This window comes from Rhinolophus hipposideros (assembly GCF_964194185.1).
Source record: "Rhinolophus hipposideros genome assembly, chromosome: 10".
NCBI lineage: Eukaryota > Metazoa > Chordata > Mammalia > Chiroptera > Rhinolophidae > Rhinolophus > Rhinolophus hipposideros.
In genome coordinates this window covers 76,404,284-76,425,231 of record NC_138056.1, presented here as the reverse complement: position 1 = coordinate 76,425,231, position 20,948 = coordinate 76,404,284, and the positions used below count along the sequence as shown (strand labels likewise).

Genomic DNA, 20,948 nt, shown 5'->3' with positions numbered 1-20,948 from the left:
CTTATCTTTAAGTTAAGATGCTTTGGCATCCTAAGGCATTTCTACCTTCTTGTCCACCTCCATTACATTATCTGAACTTGGCTTCTGATTCTCCAACCATCTATTCTGTCATCTCCTATATCATTTAAGCTTTGAAGACCAACTGCATAGCTGTTTATCATTATATTTCTCTTTTTTTACTCTATAAATCTCTTTCATCAATCAATTCAAATATTTCAGGGTCTTCGTTAGGCCTATGAAATTAACGACGGGGATAAGAGTAGAGGCTGGAGCTGGAAGTGTTGGTACAAAGAGAGTTTCTAGCTACAAAGCATTTACAGGCTAATTAAGAGAGTGAAACACATGAAGCTATTAGAGAACAAGTCACATGAACTATGTGGTAGCAGGGAATGTCACTATGAGGGTACGAAATGCCTGAAGAATGAAACAAAGTATCTGCTGTACATTGATTATGGATGACTCAGAAACTATCATAAAAAATGTTAGGAACAAAATCCTTATGAATCAGATACAGAAGGAATGCTGACATCTTGACAATGACTTCAAAGGCTGGTTCTATGTTTTAAAGGTATGTTAGGTAGATGTGCAAAATATGGCTGCATGACCAACTATAAGAACCAATTAATGTTCCTTCCAGAGAGTAAAATTACACAGAAACATTTGGAAGTTAATGATAGAAAGTCACATGTGTTAAGTCAGATCACATCTATCAAAATGAGATTCCCATAAACCACCCTGAAAGAGAAACATTTACATAAGAACAGAAGGGGCAACAAACTTAACTATACTGGTAGTTCATCAAGGTCTCGACATGTGCACCAAGGAACTTTCGGAAGCAAAGTGTGTATGTTCACTCTTAAAAGTCAATTTATAAAGATTAGGACTATGCCCTGAACCTAAATTATTTAACCCTTATGGCATACATATGTTTCTAAATCCTAATCAAATTGGTTTCACCTGTGTTGCCTCTTGAGGTAGTAAAGCTTATGTCTACTCTACTACCTTGCCGGCAAATACTACAAAGGCATTATGTCCACTACCTAAGTGTCCAATAGCAAATGTCTCAAGTTTCTGGAATCACTTGGGAAGACTGCATTTTGGATGTCATTTCACAATCAAAAAATAATTATGTTTCAATGAACGCAAGAATAAAATGAAAAGTAACTCTGAAATGATCTTCATACAGCATTTTCTCCTAAGGAGATAATTTTTTTGAGATCTTTCCATAATGTTGTTCTTACTTAAAACCATATTATAGCTCTCTGTGGCCTATTTCTCCAACTCTCAACCTGTGCTAACATTTGGAGCTCCATCAAGCTTGCTCTTTCCTCAATCATATTAACTTCATCTGTCATTAGTATCTATTTTCTGCTTAAACAGGAGCATTGATTTAGAATGTCCATGCAAAACAATGTCCTCAACTTTTAAACCAATAGAATCTCAATCTTAGCTAATACACAGCACTTTGAAAATAAATGCTGAGCGAGTCATACTATTATTCGATTCATCACATTTCACCTGTTTTTGACATGGTAGCAAATAAATCCACATTACAAATGAACTGATTTTAAATGAGAGAATTTGTTAAGGGCTGTTTTTCATTATTTTATGTATTTGTTACTTAATTTTATATCAAAGTATTTAAAATTCAGAGAGACATTTTTAACAGCATTCTCAAGTGACCTTTGAAAATGAAATCAAAATAAAATTCTGCCTGTTTGCATTAAATATACTCCAGTGCATCAAATACTTAAGCATAAAGGACTCAGAAAGTAAGAGATTTAAAAAAAAAGAATAGAGAAAGAAAAATACAACTTTTACAACACTGTTTTATCTGTTAACAGGATTTACAGAAAAAATAATAGAACCCTTAAAATGATGATGAAAGCATGAAACATTCATCTCTACAACATCTTTTGGATTAAAAGAAGACCCATATACTTAATGCTACCAATGGTAAAAACATACCTAATTTTATTTTCCATATCTTCACTATCTGATTCTTCAGAGCTTCTGTACTTGTCTGGATCTGGAAGTGTGCTTGGGTCAAATCCATCATCATCATCATCACTCCAATCCAGAAAGGCTTCTTCTTCATCTTTGGACTAAGAAAACACAAGAAATTGTGGTTTAAGAAAACAATTGAGTGATAATCAGGTCTTATTTGTAGAACCAGATAAATAACCCTCTAATTGAGATCCTCAAATTAGAAGCTTTCTATTCTGGTGAAAGCCTCTATGTGACTTTCAGAACCATAATCATTTGCAAAGAGAAAGAAACTCATATCATTTCAGAAATAAAATGAAATAAAATATGGTTCCAAAAGACGTTAAGTCACTGAAAAACAATATGGTGAAAAACTGTCAGTTTTATTACTTCTATATAACTCAACTATCAGAGAAAAAAGTATAAAATAAAGTTATTTCAGTGCTCCTATCCACACACATGTAAATTTCAAAACTACCAAAAATATTAGGTGAAAATATAAAAGGCCAGAAGGTAGAGTACAGACATTCTTTTTGTCTGATGATTTGAATCATTTTATAACCACAATAATCTAAGTCTTAAAATAACGATCAGATACACACAAGTTCATTAATAGTAAAGGGTCTTCTAAATTCAACTGTAAGTATAAAGTCTCTAAGAACAATGGAAAAAGGGAAGGAATACCAAGAGATAAGAAAAGTAACACATTGAAGAAATTGGGGACTATCCAGTTTCATACAACTAGGTTGGCAGATGGCATTTTTTTTGCTTTTTAAAGTAGTTTATTTTTGTCAAAGAACAAAGTAATGCTAAAATAAACTTACTACACATTTATGTAATAAATACCCCTTATAACAAATTTATTTCTGGCACACTGGTTTTGTTACCTAGTAGATAAGAAACACAAACAAGCATTTCCACATGCACTTAACAAATTACAAGTAGGACTAACAAGAAAAAAATCTGGATAAGTTTCTTTCAGTTGCCATCTTTGTAATTCTTTACACCATGCGAGACAAACTTCAATGATTCTTTGTTTTCAACTGTTTAATGCTCTTTTCCAGACACTGAAAACAACTCAACATAGTGTAGCAATTGACTGCAGGCCACTGTGGAATTCCACTAATACTTCTGCACAGCTCTCCCTTCATAACCTCTAAACATTACAATAGGAGGAAGATGTAAAGAAAACAAGAATTAGTCACCACTGCAAAAGTCCCTTATTGCTTTTCTGGTAAAGCTCCCTGCTAAAAATAAAATGTCTGGAAACAAATATCGGAGGGGAAGAAAAAAGACTGCCATCAGAAGCAATAAGCAGAACACTTGACGCATACTATATGTCTACTTGAAAATAATCAAGAATATCAGCAAAAATTGAATGTCATCATATATTCAAGAACACTAATCTGAGCTACAAAATACTCCCAATTTCCAGTCTGATGCTCTCAAAGGAATTTGCTGTCTGAAGGTGGAGACAGAGCAGACTCAAAAAAATTCTCAATTTTTTGGTTTTAGGTAACCTTTACACTTAACAAGTATGAAGGACTCTAAAGAGCTACTGACATTTACTGTATTAGAAATTGAAAACTAAGATTTGTTTTAAAAAATTTATTCATTTAAAATAATAAAACACTGATTAACATAAATAGCATATTTTAATGAAAAATAGCTGTAATTTTTCAAATAAACGAACAGTGTTTTATAGTTTTGCAAATTACTCTAATGTCTAACTTAAAGGAGATACCTAAATCCTCAAGTTTGCTTCTGCATTTGATTTTTTCTGGTTAAAGTACATTAGGAAAATCTGTCTCACAGAGACAGATACTCGTAGTTGGGAAAGGGAGTAGTAATTTCATAATAGCCTTTTCAGATAATTGCAGTTACTCTTCTTTGATACCACAACAAATCTTTATGAGTGGTAGTTTCTTAAAAACTAGTTGCAATATGGAATCTGAAGCCATATCAATAATCTTTCTGTGCTGTTACATTAAAATCCATTGGTCTACTTTGCATTTTTAATGGCTCTTTTATCAATGAACGATTTCGGAACATCGTGAATTTGCTATTTGGAAAATACTGGTTCACTTTAACTATGTAGATCTTCCTTATATGGAGCTTCATATGTTGACACGTTTCATTATACAATATTTTTAAAAATCATGTTTGTTAATATCACCATCAATATCACAAGAAATGTCTTTCACAGTATTGGAAAGCTTTTGATAATTACAAGTTTTCCAAAGTAAAACTGAGAAATACTGGTAAATACAAATTTTCCAACATTCTAAATTTTTCTTAAAAGCTCAAATTTTATAATTAGCAACAATAATTTTCAGGTTTTTCCTTGAAATGAAAACGTGTCATTTTCCTCGGGTTGCTTTCAAAATTTTCTTTACCATATAGCAGTTTGACTATGATATGTCTAGAAATGGTTTTGTTTGTATTCATCCTTCTTGGGGTTCTCTGACGTTCTTGGATCTATCAATTAATGGTTTTCACTAAATTGAAAATTTGGGGTCCATTATTTCTTTAAATATTTTTATGCTTCTTTCTCATCTCTCCTTCCATGATTACAAGAGTAGGTATATTGGACTACTTCACAGTTCTCTTAGGTTTTGTTCATTTTTCTTCAATCTTTTTTCTTTCTGTTCTTTGGACAGGGTCATTTCTACTGGGTCTTTAGGTTTTGCAGTTCCTTTCTTCTGACATCTCAAAACTGCTTTTGTGCCCACCTAGCAATTTTTGTTTTTTACAATAATTGTACTTTTCAGCTCTAGGACATCCACATTTATTTTTGTTTTGTTTTAAAGTTTTAAATATAGTTTACACAGCTCTGTTGAGATTACCTACTTGTTTATTCATTCACACTATACTTTCCTTTAATTCTTTGAACATATTTAAAATAGCTGCTTGGAAGTCTTTGCTAAATTCAAATCTGGGCTGAGAGTTTCCATTGCCTTTTTCTTGGATATAGATCACATTTTCCTCCTTCACTGCATGTAAATATTTTTGTAGACAACTAGACACTGTAGATAATATAAAAACACTGAATTCTGGCTGGTTTTTCTGAGGACTACTGAAGTTGTATTCTAATAGTTATCTTGCTTTGATTCAAACTGCAAACTCTTTCTAACCCATGGTACTCAGCTGCTTATATCTCTGTTTTGTTCTCGTAGCTTCTATTTGCTGCTTTTTCAGCCTGATTTCCTGTGGTTCTCCCTTATCCTGTGAAATGTGACACTCAGCCAAGGATTTAGGCAGAGGTGGTCTGTGCAGTTTCCTTGTTTCTGGGGATTCCCGTAATTTCTAGCTGTTCTGTTGGCTTTGAGATCTGTATTCAGACACCTCAAGCAAAATGTTTCATTTACCTTTATTTTAACACCTAATACCACTTAATATGCTCCTTTAGCTTTTATTACACTCTTCAATTCAAGACAGTGACAAATAAATTTAAGTTGACAATCACCCCTTTCAAAAACATAACTTTACTAACAGGATAAGGATGATGAAAAAAGAAATTTTTATATTGATCTTTCTTATCTTTTGGTTCATTTTTTGAATGATTAGAAATATAGAACTATAAAATATATAATATCTTTATTATGAAAAGTATAGTGGGCCTCTATGAATGCCTTTTGTTTATTTAAAAATAAACAAAAACACTAGCATCTACAACAAACACAAAGCATAAATAAAAGTCACTAAGTCAAGAGGATTTTGCCATAATGAACACATTCTAGAGAAAAGTACTGTGCCTTTCTGGCGAGGTCTAGTTTAGAAGTACGCTCTTTCTAGCTACCGTGTTTTCCCGAAAATAAGACTGGGTCTTATATTAATTTTTGCTCCAAAAGATGCAGTAGGGCTTATGTTCAGGGGATGTCATCCTGAAAATCACGCTGGGGCTTATTTTCTGGTTAGGTCTTATTTTTGGGGAAACATGGTATACAAGGTAGCAAAGAAAATGGACATTCTAGCTGCTGTCTCTATCCTTGTGATTTCATGAATCTTTTAAAAGATAATTTATAAATATGGCAGCACAATCATTTTTATCTCTTTCTGACCTCATTTTCATACAAGACAGCACAAATACTGGTATACCTATCACCTCCCAACTGATTGTGACACCTCAGTATGTTAAGACACCCTTGCTAGAGATTCACATCTGTCAGTAAAAAGGAACAATTTAAGTATTTTAGCAGGAGAGTAATTAAATTTGTACTTTAGAGATACTGCTCCCTGGCAGCAATGGAATGGGCAGTTGGAGGGTATAATATTTGAAGGTATGATATCAGTTTAAAAACTACAATTATCCAAGTGAGAGGAGGGATTCAATGAAGGACGTGGCAATGGAAATGAAGATAGGGGACAGGTATGAGAGCTGTTAAGGAGGGAGAACCAACTAGATTCTATGGGCTACATGGGTACATAATATAGTCATATTCAAGAATCAACATGCACAGAAGCATAATTGTATATGTTCAGTGAGTAAGAAAGTCCCTGCCCTGATGATAAAGGAAACTGTTCTAGGATTGTTACCCACATAAGCAGTAAAATGAAAGGCAGGTTCTGCTATTTCTGGGGAACGGCCAATCAAGACTGCATTGACTACCCCGGCCCTGCTAAATGCCTAACATCTGACAGGGCGCTGCCTTCAACTCACAGGTCTCCGAACAGGTAGCGTATTGATTATGGATCCATCAACATGCCTCTCTCTTTTCAGGTATTTCCAGGTTAGAAAGCTGCAACTACCTCTCTCTCAACTGACTAATCATGCTCCCATCTTTCTCCACCCTCCCAGCTCAAAACAAGAACCAAGAACCCCTACTGTCACATCCACACACCTCTCTTAAGGCTTTGAAAAATAATAATTATTAAAAAAAAACTAGGTCACACAAAGAGATCAGGGTCACCTTTAAGAACAGGCTGTTCCTGAAATGTAGTTTCAGAACTTCTGTGGAAAATATTTCATCTAAAATAAGAATGACTTTTCCTAAAATAGTTATTTGGAGAACTCAATTATAAGTAGGGCAGATGAAAATATCCAAAAAAGAAATGTAACCCATCTAGCTGTTATACTGTTTTCAGTTTTGATGATGGGAAGAAACACAGGTGACAAGTGGCCGTGTCCTACAACAGATGTATGAAGGGCTCTGACATAATTATCTTACTTGATCTTCAAACCCTATGAAGTAACCAATGTCACACGAGGCTGGACTTATGCCAGGTCTTCTCCTATATCACTCTGAATCTCAACTTTTACCATTAAAACTTTGGATTTGCTGCTTGTACAATTATTTCTTCAGCATTAAGCACATTTTCTAAGGTTCATAAAACACACAGGGGTGTTCTCTATGTCAATTTGTGTGTGTTCACCTCCACTTTCACTACCCTTGTCCCCCAAGCCTCTCTTCTCTCTTGCATGAATAATGCACCAGCTTCCTAGTGAGTCTTCCTGTAACCATTCTTCCTCTCCTCCTGATCACCTCAATTCTCTATGTTGTAAATAAAATGTTGCTTTTTTTAAAAAAAAAAGTTAAATTTCAAATCTGACTGTGTGTATCATCTGGTTCCAACTCTTTAAGCCACACTTTCTTTTAGGTCCTGGAACAAGTCAAGCCCCTTGTCACCTCAGAGTCTTCCCACTTGCTGTTTCTCTACTAGAATCCTCTTCTACTTCCTCTTCTCTGGTCTGTGGTATTTTCTGACACCAAACATGTGGTATCTCTTCAACACCAATTCTCCAGTGCCAAATGAGTGTCCAACAATTCTATTCAATTCTGACACTATGCAGAGTTGGAACAGACCCCATGGGTAAAGGATTCAGTCCCACAAAAATACCCACATTTCAGAAGCCAGCTGCAAACAGGTTCTCCAAGCTACCTCACTTTAGCCTGGCTGACTACAAATTCAGGGATTCTCACCTCTCCCTCCCTCAGATTTGATAACTCTCTAGAATGACTCACAGAACTCAGGTAAGTGCTTTACCTCAGAACTGAGAACTTACTTACTTTGCTTAAGTGCTTTACTTACTTTACTTTAATTATAATAATTAAATGCCAGTTTAATTATTAAAGGGTACAACCCAGGAACAGCCAAATGGAAGAGATGCACAGCCAGGTAGAGAGAAGGGTGGGGTGCAGGGCTTCCGTGCCCTCTCCAGGTGAACCACCTTCCCAGCACACCATTGCATTAGTCAACTTGGAAGCTGTGGAATCTTATTGTTCAAGAATCCCAGTAACTCAATTTCCAGCCCCAGCTTCCTCCCAGGAGGTGGAGCTGAAAGTTCCCGTCCTCTAATCAGGTTTGGTCTTTCTGGTGACCAGCCCCCATTCTGAAGCTGTCTAGAGACCCCACCCTGAGTCACTCATTAGCATAAACTCATGAGTGCTGGACAGGCTCCTTATGAATGAGAAAGTCCTATTAGGAAATTCCAAAGGTTTTAGTAGTTGTCAGGAACCAGGCACAAAGACCAAATATATTTTTTATCATACTACATCCAGCCAACTTTCAATCACCAGGGCTCATAAAATACATGCTGTATTTTCTTATTTCTTTTCCTTTCTGAGACATTCACAACCATAGCAAAAGCAAAAACACAAATGAAATCCTAATGTTAAAATTGAGACAGCAAAAAATGTCTCAATAAGAAATATAAGACACTTGAAGCTTTATTAAAAACAATGTCATATTAACTCTAGAACATCTCTGAGAAATGGAGAGGAGGGTTTATGTGAGGGTGAAAGAAAAGATTATTTTTTGTACTATACAGAAAGTAAGACATCATCACTTAGCACCACAGTAAATTTCATTAGGCCAAAGGCCTTAAATGTTTATAAAATAAAAGGGAATGAGACTTAATTTCAATTACTTTACTAGGGAGTGGAGATGGAAGCCATATTGCACGCAATGAATGAAGGAGTGAATGGGCATGCTTTCTGGTCAGCAAGTGATTATTAGTGAAGAAATTAATTCAAAGTCTAAATATAAAGGATTATCTTTCTTGCCTTCCTTTATGCAATATAGCATTCATAAGAATAAAATAAGCTTTAAGAATACTATTTAGGGGCGGCCGGTTGGCTCAGTTGGTTAGAGCACGGTGCTCATAACAGCAAGGTCGCCGGTTTGATTCCCACATGGGCCAGTGAGTTGTGCCCTCCATAACTAGACTGAAGACAATGACTTGACTTGGAGTTGATGGGTCCTGAAAAAACACACTGTTCAACAATATTCCTCAATTAAAAATAAAAAATTCTATTTAGATTCAATTATTTAATTCTATTTAGGGTTGTTAAAAAGAAGTCTTCTCATACTGTATGAATTAAAGGCAGAATGTCAACTTTGATACTTCAAAATTTCCTGAAGAAAAATTTCAAAATTCACGATAAACTATTTCTGATCCTGAAAAACAATGTAAAGATTGTGAAGAAAATTTTAGAGAAAAAGGAACACAATACATTTTGTTCTCACTGATAGAAAGTGAGCATCTATCTTCTAAGGCAAACGTGCAAACTAGTAAACACAGGAGCAGCTGACAGTGCTAAGAAATCACTGCTCCTGCTAGTAATGTTGTAAAACTAATAGAAATATTTCAGAATATTTTGAGTTTATTCTGTGTCCTAGAAATTTATGCCATAATGGTAATGTTGGACCTAATGCTGATTTATGTACTTGGTTCTTTGGTATCTGGCCAAAGTGTGTATTTTGTGCACTTCTAATATGTACTGGCTGAACTGCACTTAAAAACCCCAACCTTAATTAAGGGCCCTGGATTCTTCAACACCTCTGTCCTTCCTAACAGCCAGCATTTATAGGACAGGAGTAGTGAATGAGAGGAAGGTAACACATTTCAGCTCTGGCCACCTAATCATATAGGAATCTGGGAAGACAAAGGGGTCGCGGGATATTGGGGAATGCTAAAAGCAATATCCAAGGGAACAAGTAGAAAAATTTAGGCAAAGGCCACCTGTTTACAGAATTTTCCTCTTAAATCTAGTAGAGTTTAACAGAATTCCACTCAGTATCTTCTTTATGTTTTCCAAGCATTCCAAAACAACAGGAATATTTGATTGAAGAACTATGAAGAGACACTATAAATTATACATGAAGTGAACATAGTTAAAAATGGCAGACAAAGGACTGTCACATGAATATTCACAGCCTCAAAGAGCAAGTCCCAAATCTGGAAGTATCTTTAGAATTTGGAATATTCACTCAACACCTGTTGGCTGCACACTTACTGTGTGCTGAGCATTGCTGTAAAATAAGTGTAGTCTGTGACAGCACAGCAAAAGAGACTACGATTCAGCATTTTAACTTTAATTTAAAGACTTTTAGAAAAATTACATTTTTCTAAGACTGCCTTGCACAAAATACATTATTCTTCCTAAATTGCTTACTCACTTGTTTACTTAATATATGAATATCTCACAGAACCCTACAGAATATTGAAAATGCTACAATTTCACAATACACTATTAAATAATACTGCATTCCATTCATCTTTATTTGCCCTTCTCTTCTTTCCAGAGGAAAGTTACACTAAGTATTAAATAAAATACAAACTACAAGTCCAGTTTGCCATTCTTCTCACAATAATAAACACTCTGAGTCCCAAGAACCTGATTTGATTGTTCCACCAGTGTATGTATGTTCTTAGATAATTTACTCACTCAGGGAGTACATATATCTGTATGTAATCCAAACACTGACATCTACCATCCATGGTTATTGTGAGCATTAAATGAGAAAAGCACGTGAAGAAGTTTACAATAATGTTTATCATCATTCCCAGCAGAACTGTGCAAACTGGGAAAAGACATGCCAGCAGTTTGGTGGTCTCATCTTCCTTAAGTAATCTTCTGCTTTCTCCAAACAGAATTCTAACACAGGCAGAAATGTGTAATAGATTTAAATCTCCCTAGACAGCAGTGCATTCATATTAGGAAAACATAAAAGACTACACATAAAAGAGAATATAATTGAAACTATAAAAATGATTAAGGTTATAAAAGGTGAAAAAATCAATGTTATAATAAAATACACTACTTGTGGAAGGTAGCTCAAGCATAAATAAAAGCTCTACTTTGTAAATCAAGTAGTAAATAGTTTGATAGAAGTAATAAAATAACAAGGAGTGATACATGCAACATCATGGATGAATCTCAAATGTACCATACGAAGTGAAAAAGGACAGACCCCCAAAAGGCTAAATACTGAATGACTCAACTTATACAAAATTCTGGAAAAGAAAAACCTTTAGGGACAGAAAACAGATCAGTTATTGAGAGGAGCTGACATTGGGAGGAGACAGCAAAAAATAATTTTTTGAATTGAAGGAATTATTCTCTATCTTTAATGATGGTGGATGCATGACTCTATGTATTTGCCAAAACCCACAGAATTGAAACCACACACAGTAAATTTTACTATATTTAAGAATGAAAAAACAGTCAAAATAATATTTGAATGACATTTAAAAGAGTATTCACAGAGACGTCATCAAAATGGCAGCGTGAGGTGAGCGTCTGTGAAGCTCCCCTGGAATTTACAACTAATCGAACAACAATAACTCCACAAAAGACTCCCTGCACAGCAGACAGGCAAGAAGAAGAGGCCCACTACTGAATTCACCTAAAGGTGGGAGAATCCCGCCAGCAGGGAAGGAGAGAAGGGAGACATGCGGAGAGGTAGCTGCGTGGGCGCAGGACACTGACCTAGCTCTGTGCTCCGAGCTCGCTGCATCCTGAAACTACCGCAGCGTGGGAAAGGAAAGAACTAGGACTGCTAGGGCTCTGCTTATGGCCCACAGGGCTGAGGGGGCAGCATATGACATGGAAGAACCCAACGCTCACGGCAGAGACCTTGAGGAAAAGACTGAGGGAACAAGGCTGAAAACGGTGGTTTAAGCCCTCACTGCCGAGCAGAGAACAGAAGCCTTAGGCACTGAGACTAGCCACCCCCTCCCTACCCTCCCAGAGCTCGCCCCGCCTCCACCTGCCCCATGCTAGAAGCGGAACAGTAGCAGTGTCACATCAAAAGAACAGAATATTTGCTGTTCTGAGAACTGTGGACCGCAGACACAGATTCATAGCCCAACTAGTTCCAGCAAAGTGGAGGGAGCTGTGGAAGCAGGACCCGCTGTGGTGGTGGTCGCCACCATTGCTCTGGGCCACCTCTCACAACTCACCCCGCCCCTGGCCCCACCTATCTGGGCGGATCCCTGCAAAAGATAACAGTCTGCTGAACTATATGGGCTCTAAATCTGGCTCAGAAAGAGCTTTGGAACTTCAAAAGCTCTCCGCATACTCACACGGACACTGCACCCTGTGACACAGGTGAACTATTAACAGAGAAGAAGCCCGTCTCGCAGGGCATCCCCACATGGTGTGAGAAGCTGGAATAGTGCAGAAACAACAGCACTGCAGTTTGTGAGAGACAAAAATGCTGCAGTTGGAGAGAAAATAAAACATTCTACCAACAAGTACTGGAAAACAAAAGAAAGACCTCTTCCTATCAACCTGTTGCAGAAGCCACTCCTGTAGATGTCTAGGAAGAGAAATAAGAAATCAGTAATTGCCATGAATAACCAAGGCAACAAGACAGCTCAGAAAGAAAGTGAAAAGTCTCCAGAAAAGAAACTTAAAGACATGGAAATATGTGACTTAAATGACAGAGATTCCAAGAGCGCAGTTCTGAAAAAACACAACGAGATGCAAGAAAACACAGAAAGGCAGTTTAATGAACTCAGAAACGCAATCAAAGAACAACATGAGCATTTTACGAAAGAAAATGAAATTTTAAAAAAGAACCAAATAGAATTACTGGAGAATAAGAACTCAATAGAAGAAATTAAGAATGAAATAGCCAGCATAGGTAGTAGAGTTGACAAGATGGAGGAAAGAATCAGTGACATTGAAGATAGAAACTTGGAAATTACACAGATTGAAGAAGAAAGAGACTTGAGACTTAAAGAAATTAAAGAACTCTACAAGAATTTTCTGACTCCATCAGAAAGAGCAATATAAGAATAACGGGCATACCAGAAGGAGAAGAAAGAAAGAAGGGAACAGAGAATATATTCAAACAAATTGTTGATGAGAATTTCCCAAACTTGTGGACAGAACTGGATCTTCGAATCCAAGAAGCAAATAGAACACCTAATTAAGTCAATCCCAACAGACCTTCTCCAAGGCATATTGTATTAAAGCTATCTAAAATCAACGACAAAGAAAGAATCCTCAAGGCAGCCAGGGAAAAGAAGATGGTAACCTACAAAGGAAAGCCCAATTGATTGACATCAGATTTTTCAGCAGAAACTCTACAAGCCAGGAGGGAGTGGAATCAAATATTCAAACTATTGAAATAGAGAAATCATGAGCCAAGAATAATATATCCAGCAAAGATCTCCTTTAGATATGAAGGAGGAATAAAGACCTTTCCAGACATACAGCAGCAGAGGGTATTTTCTAATACATGACCTGCACTACAAGAAATACTAAAGGAGGCTATTCGACCACCATCAGCAGGGACAATTTGTGCCAACCAAAACATAAAAAGGGGGAGAGTAAAGGCCTGAACTGGAATATGGGAATGGAGAAAGCAAGCGTGCTGAAGAAAATGGAATACTCTAAATATCAAACTTTCTTTTACATAATCTTAAGGGTAACCACTCAAAAAAAATCCAGAACTGAAATATATATTGTAATAAAAGAAGAAACAGAGGGAAACATCATAGAATACCACCACACAGAAATAATAGACAACAACAAAAAGGCAAAGAAACAATGGAGACACAGCCTTATCAGAAAGCTACAGATAGAATGACAGGAAATTCTCACATATCAATAATCATCCTAAATGTAAATGGACTGAAATCACCAATAAAAAGGCACAGAGTAGCAGATTGGATCAAAAAACGAAACCCAACCATATTCTGTCTACAAGAGACACATCTCAGCTACAAGGACAAGCATACACTCAAAGTGAAAGGGTGGAAATTGACACTCCACGCAAATGGTACACAGAGAAAATCAGGTGTAGACATACTGATATCAGATGAAACAGACTTCAGGGTAAAAAGGATAACAAGAGACAAAAATGGACATTTCATAATGGTAAAGGGGACTATACAACAAGAAGACAAAACTGTCCTCCACATTTATGGCCCCAATGAGGGAGCACCAAAATATACCAAGCAACTACTAACAGAACCAAAAGGAGAAATTGACCAAAACACAATTATACTAGGGGACTTAAATACATCATTGACAGCTATGGATAGATCCAAACAGAAAATAAACAACGAAATAGCAGCCCTAAATGACACATTAGATGAAATGGACATAATTGACATATATAGAGCACTTCATCCTAAAACATCAGACTATACATTCTTTTCTAGTGTACAAGGCACATTCTCAAGGATAGACCATATATTGGGACACAAAATCAACCTCAGCAAATTTAAGAAGATTGAAATCATACCAAGCATATTCTCTGATCACAAGGCTTTGAAATTGGATATCAACTGCAAAAGATAGCAGGAACAAACACAAATACATGGAGATTAAACGACATTACTTTTGAAGAACGACCGGGTCAAATAAGAAATTGGAGGAGAGATCAAAAGATACATAGAAACAAATGACAATGAAAATACATCCTACCAAAATTTTTGAGATTCAGCGAAAGCAGTTTTAAGAGGGAAATTTGTATCATTACAGGCCTATTTCAAGAAACAAGAAAAATCCCAAATGAATAACCTGGAGTTAATAAATAACCTTAAAGAACTAGAAAAAGAAGAATAAATGAAACCCAAGGTCAGCTGAAGATAGGAAATAATAAAAATCAGAGCAGAACTAAATGAAATAGAGAACAAAAAGGCAATAGAAAAAAATTATGTGACAAAGAGCTGGTTTTTTGAAAAGATTAACAAAATTGACAAACCCTTGGCTAGACTCACTAACATAAAAAGAGAAGATACTAATTAACAAAATCAGAAATGAAAAAGGGGAAGTTATCACAGACACCACAGAAATACAAAGAATCATCCAAGAATACTATGAAGGACTATATGCCACCAAATTCAATAACGTAGAAAAAATGGACAAGTTCTTAGAAACAGCCTTCCAAAGCTGAACCATGAAGAACTTGAAAATCTAAACAGACCAATCATCAGTAACAAAATTGAACCAGTCATCCAAAACCTTCCCAAAAACAAAAGTCCAGGACCAGATGGCTTCACTAGTGAATTCTACCAAACCTTCAAAGAGGATCTAATACCATTCCTGCTCAAACTCCTCCAAAAAATTGAAGAAGAGACAGTACTCTCTAACTCATTTTGAGGCCAACATTACCCTGATACCAAAACCTGGTAAGGACAACACAAAAAAAGAAAACTACAGACCAATATCTCTGATGAATACCGATGCAAAATCCTAAACAAAATTCCAGCAAACCGAATACAACAATGCATAAAAAGATTATTCATCACGACCCAGTGGGGTTAATCTCCAGGGCACAAAGATGGTTCAACATGTGCAAATCCATCAATGTGATACATCACATAAACAAAAAAAAAGGACAAAAATCATACGATTATATCAATTGATGCAGAAAAAGCATTTGACAAGATACAACATCCATTTATGATTAAAACACTTAATAAAGTAGGTATAGAAGGAAAATACCTTAACATAATAAAGGCCATATATGACAAACCCTCAGCTAATCTCATAATTAATGGTGAAAAACTGAAGCCCTTTGCTCTACGTTCAGGAACACGACAGGGCTGTCCCCTACCACCTCTGCTTTTCAACATAATGTTGGAAGTCCTTGCCAGAGCAATCAGGCAAGAGAAAGAAATAAAAGACATTGGCAATGAAGAAGTTAAATTGTCACTCTTTGTAGATGACATGATGCTTTATATAGAAAACCCTAAAGATTCTACCAAAAAGCTATTAGAAACAATCAACGAATACAGTAATGTTGCTGGCTACAAAATCAATGTACAAAAGTCCACTGCATTTCTATATACTAACAATGACATCTCAGAAAAAAAAATACAAAAAATAATTCCTTTTTCAATTGCAGCAAAAAGAATAAAATACCTAGGAATAAACTTAACCAAGGCTGTAAAAGACCTATATGCTGAAAACTATAAGACATTTTAAAATGAAACTGAAGAAGACAGAAAGAAACGGAAAGACATTCCATGCTCCTGGATTGGAAGAATCAACATAGTTATAAAGGCCATATTACCCAAAGCAATATAAAGATTTAATGCAATCCCCATCAAAATCCCAATTATTTTTTTAAAGAAATAGAAGAAAAAATCATCAGATTTGTTTGGAACCACAAAAGACCCCGAATAGCCAAAGCAATCTTAACAAAAAAAGAACAATACTGGAGGTATCACACTCCCTGACTTTAGCTTATACTACAGGGCTACAATAATCAAAACAGCATGGCATTGGCAGAAAAACAGACATATAGACCAATGGAATAGAATTGAGAACCCAGAAATAAAACCACATAAATATGGACAGATAATTTTTAACAAAGAAACAAGAAACATACAATGGAGAAAAGACAATCTCTTCAATAAATGGTGCTGGGAGAATTGGATAGCCACGTGCAAAAGAATGAAACTGGACTGCTATCTGTCACCATGTACCAAAATTAATTCAAAATGGATCAAAGACTTAAGCATAAGACCTGCCACAATAAACTGCATAGAAGAAAACATAGGTACTAAACTTATGGACGTTGGGTTCAAAGAGCATTTTATGAATTTGACTCCAAAGGCAATGGAAGTAAAACCTAAAATAAACGAATGGGACTATATGAAACTTAAAAGCTTCTGAACAGCAAAAGAAACCATCAACAAAATAAAGAGGCAACCAACTGAATGGGAGAAGATTTTTGCAAACAGTGCCTCTGATAAGGGGCTAATATCCAAAATACATAAGGAACTCACGAAACTCAAGAGCAAAAAAAACCAAACAACCCAATTGAAAAATGGGCAGACGACCCGAAGAGACATGTCTCCAAAGAGGACATACAAATGGCAAATAGACATATGAAAAAATGCTCCACATCACTAATCATCAGAGAAATGCAAATAAAAACCACAATGAGATATCACCTCACACCAGTTAGAATGGCTATCATCAACAAGACAAATAGTAACAAGTGTTGGAGAGGCTGTGGAGAAAAAGGAATCCTCATACACTATTGTTGGGAATGCAGACTGGTGCAGCCGCTATGGAAGGCAGTATGGAGGTTCCTTAAGAAATTACAAATAGAATTACCATATGACCCAGCAATCCCTCTCCTGGTTATCTACTCAAAAAATCTGAAAACATTTACACATAAAGACACCTGTGCTCCAACGTTCACTGCAGCTTTGTTTACGGTAGCCAAGACATGGCAACAACCAAAATGTCCTTCGATAGATGAATGGATAAAGAAGTTGTGGTATATATGCACAATGGAATACTATTCAGCGGTTAGAAAAGATGATATAGGAACATTTGTGACAACATGGATGGATCTTGAGAGTATAATGCTAAGGGAAATAGTTAGACAGAAAAAGCAGAGAACCCTATGATTTCACTGATATGTGGTATATAAACCAAAAACAACAAAAGAACAAGACAAACAAATGAGAAAATAAAACTCATAGACACAGACAATAGTTTAGTGGTTACCAGAGGGTAAGGGGGTGGGGGTTGGGAAATGAGGGTAAGGGGGATCAAATATATGGTGACGGAAGGAGAACTGACTCTGAGCGGTGAACACACAATGGGATTTATAGATGGTATCATACGTAATTGTACACCTGAAATCTATGTAATTTTACTAAAAACTGTCACCTCTATAAATTAAAAAAAAAGAGAATTCACAATGAATTCGTAGATTATCAAGACCACAGTAATAAAAAATATGTATAGAGGAAACAATGGGCAGTGTGATTGCATTGTAGGATTCCTCCTTCCCACCTTCTTACCCATCGAAAAGTATGTTACAATGAATGACTAATATTTTTGAAATTAAACAGATGAAATATTGTTTTTAAAAGATTCTAAAGGAAGTCTGTATGGACTCTTTAGTATGGTAACAAGAGTGGGCTTTAGATTAGAAGTTCTTAACCTGGGGTTCCTGGAAGCCAGAAAACCATTGAAACAATATGAAAACTATTTATAATAGTATGTACACATATGAATTTTGGAGAGGAGGCGAGCCATAACTTTCAATAGTTTATAATGTCCCTCAGCCCCCCATTCTGCCCTGTGTTGAAGACTACTGCTTACTACAACTGCATTTCTTGGGGAGGAACTGATTACAAGAACATAGGTCTCAAAGTAGATAGTTCTGAGCTGTGAGAGGGTCATTTATCCCTCAAAGCCTTGAATATGATTTAGGTTTCAAATATTTAGTGATATATGTCACTTTCTCTTTTAAGAATAGCTTCAGGCTGCTGAGAAGCAAAAAAACACAAAACCAAAGTTACAAACAACACTTTTAAGAATTCATAACATTACAATAATTCACAAAACAGCCATAGAATGAGTGGGGTCATGTTGCCTTCTGTTACATGGCTATTATTTTCAATCTTTGGCCAAAACTTGCATTTCTCAGGGACAGAAGAAAAACCGTAATGGAGCTAGTTGAACTTTAGCTTTAGAGCAATAAAACATTGACATGGATTTTTGGCCATGTGCGTGCTTAGTTTTACTACATTTTTCATGGTTTGTTTCATTAGTTCATCATCACATCTCCAGGTAAAAATGCAAGTCCCATCTGAACCTCTCTCAGCGAGCTATTGGAAAACTACTCTCTGCAGGTACTAAAACTGGCTCATGCTTGGTGAAAATTAAGTAGCAATTTAAAATTAGAAATTAATTGAATGAATTTAGGTTTTGATAAATGCATATGAATGAATCCAGTAGAATGTGAAAATCCATTAACCATGTACACAGAAAAAGGCAAAAATGCTAAATAGTGGGAAAAACATGCCGATAAATGTAAAAATTACAAACCATGATGGCATTATCTTCCAAGAAAATATGATTTTAATATTGCCGAATGAGATGTCATTGAATAAATATTTCCAACCAAATCCTATTTTTCCTCTTAGCATTTTGTAAAGAGAATCCTCAGTCACCCTGCTGAGTCCACCTTTCTCTGACAACCTAATGAGAGGAGGCTCATTTCTAAATAACGGGTTTTAAACAAATTGCACATTAAGAAACACACGGATAATTTAATGGATAATAACATAAAATTTCTCTTTAATTTCTATGAAATGGTCAATCTAGTTGTAGAGTGAGAAAAAAACTGGAGTGTAAGGGAAGAGAAAGGACAGCACCTTGATGTGATGTCAGCTAAAAACACTCAAAGACCCAACACATTTACAAACACTTCCTTTGTTTTCAAATTTCATCATCATAGGAGATATTTAAAGGAATTATAAAACAAATAAATTTTCAAACTCAATTTCGATGAAGGAGAAAAAACTTTTAGCTTAAAATGGGTGTTAAATCCATAGGAAGTATTAATATTCCCACTACATGGATTCAAATGTGAAAATTGAGGCTTAGAGGAACTAAATCACTTTCTCAGTGACATACAGTTTATATGATAAAATTAGAAAGGATTCCAGTTACATCAGACTCCAAGGTCCATCCTCTTTCCGTCTTGTCATAAGGACCAAATGCAACTTTGTAAGAGAGCAATTACAAGCACACATACATAAGCGCATCTCTGGTACTTGTCCATGAGAATCTGCTCATGAGGTTTTTCTAAAACCAGTTCTTGCTGTAGATCAAAAATAGTGAGCATATAGTTTGTGCCCTTGTTAGTAACAGCTGCCAAAATCACTAGCAACAAGCATGATACACCTTGTACTTCTGGTTTCTGTTGCTGGTTAGATATACACGGCAGTGTTCAAGGACACATTGTTGTGGATTTCAGCCCTGGGTCAGTGCATTCTTTGTTAGAGACTGTACTCCTAATATCAGACAATCTCACTTAAAACTGGTCATGTGAGGAACAAAGAGGACATACGGGAAGGATAGGGCAGACTCATCATCACTAAGAAAATCTAATGGTGTTTCCAGAGTAGCATCTTTCACATGAAGAACAAAACAGTCCCTTCCATTATTCTGTCAAAATAAATATTAATGAAGTTATCCACAAGTCCTCGTTGCTGTTCAAAATAACTTTTTCGTAACTGGCCCACAGACATTCCTGCGCCAATTCTTTCAGAACCCAGCATTATGCTTCCTACCATATGTTAAAATACAACAATCCAAATACAACTCTATAATGACTTTTTAATACCCTAAATATCTCAATCTCTGTAGATAGGCCAAAAATATATTTTGGTAATTGCCTAATGAGACATTTGTGTTTTTCGGATATTTGTGCTGACTGACCTACCTTTTCCCTTGTTTATAATTCAGATAAAAACCACAGAAGAAAAATTCCTTACAAGAGTAAGTAGTTGCTTATTAGCAAACAAAATATTTAAAACTACAGCAAATGTTTATGAGCTTTCAGTTTATGAAGAGCAAAGAGGTATTTGTTGAAGTCTATTTGTAGATATATTCCAACATAACCCTAGAACACTCACAAAAGTGGGAAAGAAAAAAAAAAACAGGGTAAAATACCTCAGAAAGCATATGTAAAGTCATATATAGTGCTTACAGTTTTAACCACGGAAATAAATTCTATAATGAAAAGATAAACTTGAGAGCATGTGAACGTCTTCTAATATAAACCTTAACTCAGAAATAAAAAATGTTTTGCTTTCTCACTTGGTCCAGGGATCTAGGACCACAATTAGCTTATGTATTATATTTATGCAACAAATATTTTATGAATGCTTACTTTGTGTAAAGTACCCATGACAGAGGACTTTGAAGGATACAAAGAGAAATAAAATCTGGTCCATGGTC

The 20,948-nt window shown here is 35.8% G+C and overlaps 1 protein-coding gene across 2 annotated transcripts in view; it reads right to left on the bottom strand.

Annotated features, from left to right (window-relative positions):
* DDX10 (DEAD-box helicase 10) overlaps positions 1 to 20,948 on the bottom strand; it is a 276,044-nt gene that overhangs the window by 25,301 nt on the left and 229,795 nt on the right. For both annotated transcript variants that reach the window (XM_081063872.1, XM_081063873.1), the window contains exon 17: positions 1,969 to 2,105. In XM_081063872.1, the coding sequence (XP_080919998.1) occupies positions 1,969 to 2,105 (137 nt within the window). The remainder of the gene's footprint in view (positions 1 to 1,968; positions 2,106 to 20,948) is intronic.